This window comes from Hevea brasiliensis, chromosome 16 (assembly GCF_030052815.1).
Source record: "Hevea brasiliensis isolate MT/VB/25A 57/8 chromosome 16, ASM3005281v1, whole genome shotgun sequence".
Classification (NCBI taxonomy): Eukaryota; Viridiplantae; Streptophyta; class Magnoliopsida; order Malpighiales; family Euphorbiaceae; genus Hevea; species Hevea brasiliensis.
Window position 1 is genome coordinate 52,804,922 of NC_079508.1, and position 5,285 is coordinate 52,810,206.

Sequence of the window (5,285 nt, forward strand, 5' to 3'; positions counted from 1 at the left end):
TATCAATCAAACAGAAATTAAAATTGGGCTAAGTCTAAGAGGCTGTTTTGATTCAATTGAATTCAAGAAGTAAAGAGGAGGATGGCAACAAATCTATTACGTATTTGCAAGAGAGGTGAATAAAGTATTTTTAAAGAATTATAATTTTTTATTATTTAAAAATTATTAATTAATATCAATTTTATTTCAATTATAAACTCAACTGAAACGATGGCGCGAGCAACAACTAGCACACAATTACTAGTTAACTTTATACTATTCCTTTTTTTTCCTCATTTATTATTTTTATGTATAGCTTTTATTAAGGGAGGTGTTGGTATCTTTTTCCTGTATTCCAAACTTTAATTTTACATCATTTTCTTCCTTTCATATTCGTAATCTATTAGCCAACCTCCTCATCTCTCTCTCTCTCTCTCTCTCTCTCACGTCCACTTTGAGTTTGACCCGTTGCCAGCCACCGGCAACTCTCTACTCCAATGGAGACCCCACCCACTCTCTAGAGGATCTTCTCAGTGGAAACATTTGTTGAGTCTTCTTTTTCTACAGCAGAAAGCTTAAATAAGCTACCCTTTTCTTTCATCTATCTTTTTCTTTCTCCAAAAACCCTAATCCAAGCCATACACTGCTGGCTCTAGAGGAAGAAGAAGAAGAAGAAGGAGAAGCGAAGAGAGAGAGAGAGAGAGAGAGAGAGGTGTGGGGGGGCCTTACATCTCACATATGCCATTAGCCTTTTACAGTTCAACCTCCTTTTGTTTTTGGTTTGCTGCTGCTTTTCTCTCTAGCCATCGTAATCAACATCTGTGCCCAAATTTTCTTTTCTTTTCACAGAAACTTTTGTTGATAGTGCAAGACAAGGAAGAGATATTGCCTCCATTTCAGATCAGGCTTTAAAAGATATGGGAACTTTCTTTAAAGCTGATTTAGAAGATATATGGTGGTTAATTATTCAGTCTCGATTTTGTTGCTGATGGGTTGTTTTGCAGCATCCCCATAATTGCTCTTTCAAATTATCTTTTCCGCCTGTGCAACTTGGCAACTATCACCATCTCCTTTTCGGGCTCCGCCATCAAAAACTAATTTCTTTGTCTTTTTTCCTTTTCATTTAAGTAATGGATTCTGGAAATAGTGGTAGTATGCAATCCTCAAGTGGTGATGAAGAGTATGATTCAAGGCCCGAGTCACTCCCAGCTTTCTTGAATCCTTCTGGCCACTTTGGTCCTTCATCTTCAAACCCACAACATCAGCCTTCTCTTCTTCCTCACCACCAACAACCCACTTTGTTTGATCCTTCACCAAATCTTTTCCATGCTTTCTCTCAGTCGCCCACAAACCCAAATCCCAATACCTCACTACTAAACATCGACGTGGTTCGGCCACGAGGCTTGAGATCTGACCCGTATTGCACCGACCTCAATAGCAACCTTCTAGGTTCCCAAGCATCATCAAGCCAATCATTCTTGGGTGCTCAAGGATCAAATCAAGGTCCGCTTCCATCTATGCAATTGAGATCCGTACAAGACAATGGAGCTCGCTCTTCTTCTCCTTCTGATCAAATCCCTGCAGTAGCCCGAAATCCCAAGAAGCGAACAAGGGCATCCAGAAGGGCGCCCACTACAGTTCTCAACACGGACGCGTCCAATTTTAGAGCAATGGTGCAAGAGTTCACAGGGATCCCAGCACCACCATTTTCAGGCTCGCCGTATTCTCGCAGGCTCGATCTTTTTGGCACAGTTGGGTCGAGTATGAGGTCTGGCCAGTTGGAAACAATGGGCTCACTTTACCCTTTTCGTCCCTCGGCTCAGAAGGTTCATCAACCATCTTCATTTTTATTCTCCTCCTCATCTTCTTCTTCCTTTTCATTGTTGAACAATACTATTGTCGATGCTACTAATACTGCTACTACTACCAATGATAACAATACAATGACCTTATCCATTCCAACCACATCTAGTAATTTCAATCCAGCTTCTATTAACTATCAACTGCCTTCTGATATAGGCCTTCCCAAACAACCTCAAAATATGTTAAACATGCAAAACCAAATGCTCTCATTTCAGTCCCTTCTACAGCCTACTGCTCTTCACCCCTCACTTAATACCGATGGTTTGGGTGCAAAGTCTCAAGCGAACATGTCTTTACCTTCGCTTGAGGAACTGGGTATGAGCCATGGACAAATTAATGTAAAAGTGGGTGGACTACAGAGTCACGGAACAACAGAAGGGATGCTATTGAGGAATGATACTTTAGGATCAAACAACAATGGGAATCAAGATCACTTGAGGTCTCTTGATAGCTGTAAGTTAAACTACTCAGCTCCTTCATCGGATTTTCACCATGACAAAAGTTTGGAGAATGTTCCTCTAAGAGGTGAAGGTACCGTCGATTCATGGATTTGTCCTTCAGAGTAGGAGATTAATGAGATCAAATGGCTAGCTTCAGGGAGTACAAAAGAGAAAGTAGACTATTGATCAGGAAGGTTTTGCTGCAACTAATTAACCATGATCAGAACAGTAGTGTGTTGTTTGTAATCATGGTCATGATGATGAGGCTAAGATTGTGTTTTTAACCTCAGTCTCACTGCTCCTTTGGTTTAGATTACAGCATCATCACATATCATATGTTTCTTTCTTTCTTCTTCTTCTTCTTCTTCTTTCTAATAAATAAACAAGAATTTTCGTGCCAAATTAGAGACATGTTGTAAATATCTACTTTTTCTTTATAATTGGCAATTACATATAATTACTATAGTATTTTTCCAGTTTCTTGTTTGCAACTGTTAGTTTTCTTCTTTAGTTTGAGAACTGTAGTTGTTGTTGGGTTCCAATGGTCTAGTCACTTACTGCTTGAAAGCTGATAGCTTTTTTTGATAAGCCAAGTAAGGAGTTTTATTTATGTAACAGAAAACACACTGAAGCACTAGAGCTGAGCCAGAATACACCAAGGGGGAACAAAAAAAACAACCACCTTGAAAAATAAGAGCATACAGGTATAGAAAAGTCAAGCAAGGCTGCCAGAAAAACTCCTAGCTGCCATACTGAACCGTGAAGAAAGAGAACGGAAAAAGAAACCAGAACGCAGCTCTTATAACAACATGAAAGACGAAAGAGCCCAAACAGAAGGGGAAACCAGCATATGAAATCCCAAACTACTGGTTTAAACAGTGAGATAACGTTCCCTTTTTTTTCTTGACTTTCTTCCATCTTTTGAAATCTTCTTGTTCCATGGGATGAAGAGGGAGCAATCAGAAGACTATGAACAAGGATTTTGAACGATCACAACATTCTTCCCTTTTGTTTAAAGGTGAACCTTTCAATTTTTTGCTGGTCTCAAAAGGGATCAAATCTAAAATGAGAATAGTCAAGACTCAAGACTTTCATCACTTTGACTCATTAGCAGGTAAATCCACTTTAGAATAATGGCCCGAGAGGAAGAGGGAACGCTGTGGATTTCTTGGCTAATAAATGCATTCATCCCATCTGAATAGTCTTCACCATCAATAAACTTGTTGATCCTATTATTTTCAAATCCAGCGGCCTGGATTTGAACTTGCTTGAGAATTGTATACTTGAAAGTATTTGCCTATTGCCATACACCACAGGATTGTATAGCTGGTCCTTCATCAACTTTGGCAGCTTCTTCCTCCTTTTTTTATTTATTTTTTTTTAATTTTTGAGAATCGGCTTCTTCACGGATTGGTAAAGCTGGCTTCAATATGGAATTGGACTCTGCTTTGGGAATGTGATGCTACACAATCTGATTAATTTTGAGACCGGCTCATGTTTTGAACCAAGGTTTTGAGAAGGAAAAAAATCAATACTTTCCTATAAAAGAGAGAGAGGGAGAAAAGAAAATCAATACTTGCAAACTCTTCCATAACTCTGATATAATACAATCTGATAATCAATTAATTTTAGCATTCACTGATTTATTAATGAACTCTTTCGAGGGACTTGTAATTAGAAATTTATGGACATCAGGCCCGGTTCTTTTGCTTGTAGCTTCATCAATGGTTATGAGATATCCCCAAAGATTGCCAATAAGATTACATTAAAAAAAAAATTGCAATTCCAGGGACATTTCATGGCCAGCATCTCCAGGATCCTATTGCTTCACCAAATCGACCTTAATAACAGAATCAAGATAATCACAAAGAGATAAAAAAAAATAATTCTCCATTGAAGGCCATAGTTTATAGATCATCTATGGATAGATCTTTCGGAATTGCCATCTACCTAGTTTATAAGAAGTTGAACTGATTCTTCGTGGAAATATGAAAAGCAAAGCCGATAGCTAATTAATATTGCCTAACCTCAATTTGCAAAGTTTTCTTTATCGTACCATATCCAGCGGAAGGAAAAAGGAGAGGGGTCGGCGTAATAAAGATCCTGTCTGCTGGGTAAGATTTGCTGCTAATTAATGGGTGGTCCAATTTTTTTTTTTTTTTCTTTTCTTTTCTTGAACACTAATTCCATATCCAAAAATTGACAATCTACAGATTTACAAGCCAAAAGAAAATTATCCTTTTTTACCTTTTCATGGTGTTAATTCGCAACCTCTGCAATATTGCAAAATCGTTAATTTTATTAGCTAGTGTCAATATGATTCTTAGTCGTCATGGCAATGGGGAGCGCGGGCATATATATATATATATATATAAATATTTGCATTTGTAAGAGATGATATTGAGTGATTGGTGGCTAAGATTAAGGGAATCCTTACCTGCCGTAATCATAAACTACAAGTTAAAAACGTCCCCATTATTTTTTCCTTATCTTTGATTATGATTCTTTAATTCCAATTAGTAATTAATTTATTTTCCACTTTTATTGAGAGATGCCACTAAGAAGGCAGGGTCAAAGGTGTTAGTGTATTTCACTTTGGAGAATTTAATATTTGAATGTAGACGTTTAGGAAAACATGTGCATAAGGTCTTTCTTGCTCACCTAGCTAGCTTCAAATCATTTTCATCATCACTTATAAGACAAAAACTCATTTTCCTAAGGTCATTCCACGATTATGTTTCATTTTACTCTCAATTCTGATGTATTCTAAAATTTAATATATAGTACAAAGCATGTGTTTGTGTATATTAATTGATAGACAATCTCAGTAACAAAAAAAAAAAAAAAAAGCAATGTGCCCTATACCCATATTATTTAATGGAGTCGTTAAAATATGATGAGCTCGTGATCCACAAGTTAGATTATATATATATATATATATATAGAGAAAATAAATGGTTTAGACGACCATCGAGTATGGATCTAGTGAGAACACTCCAACAC

General features: G+C 37.2%; 1 protein-coding gene across 1 annotated transcript; it reads left to right on the forward strand.

Annotated features, from left to right (window-relative positions):
- Nucleotides 1–358: 358 nt before the first annotated feature.
- On the forward strand, nt 359–2,684 carry LOC110634401 (uncharacterized). Its single transcript, XM_021783386.2, has one exon. The coding sequence runs from the start codon at nt 1,110–1,112 to the stop codon at nt 2,406–2,408; it is 1,299 nt and encodes a 432-aa protein (XP_021639078.2). The 5' UTR covers nt 359–1,109; the 3' UTR covers nt 2,409–2,684.
- Nucleotides 2,685–5,285: the final 2,601 nt, after the last annotated feature.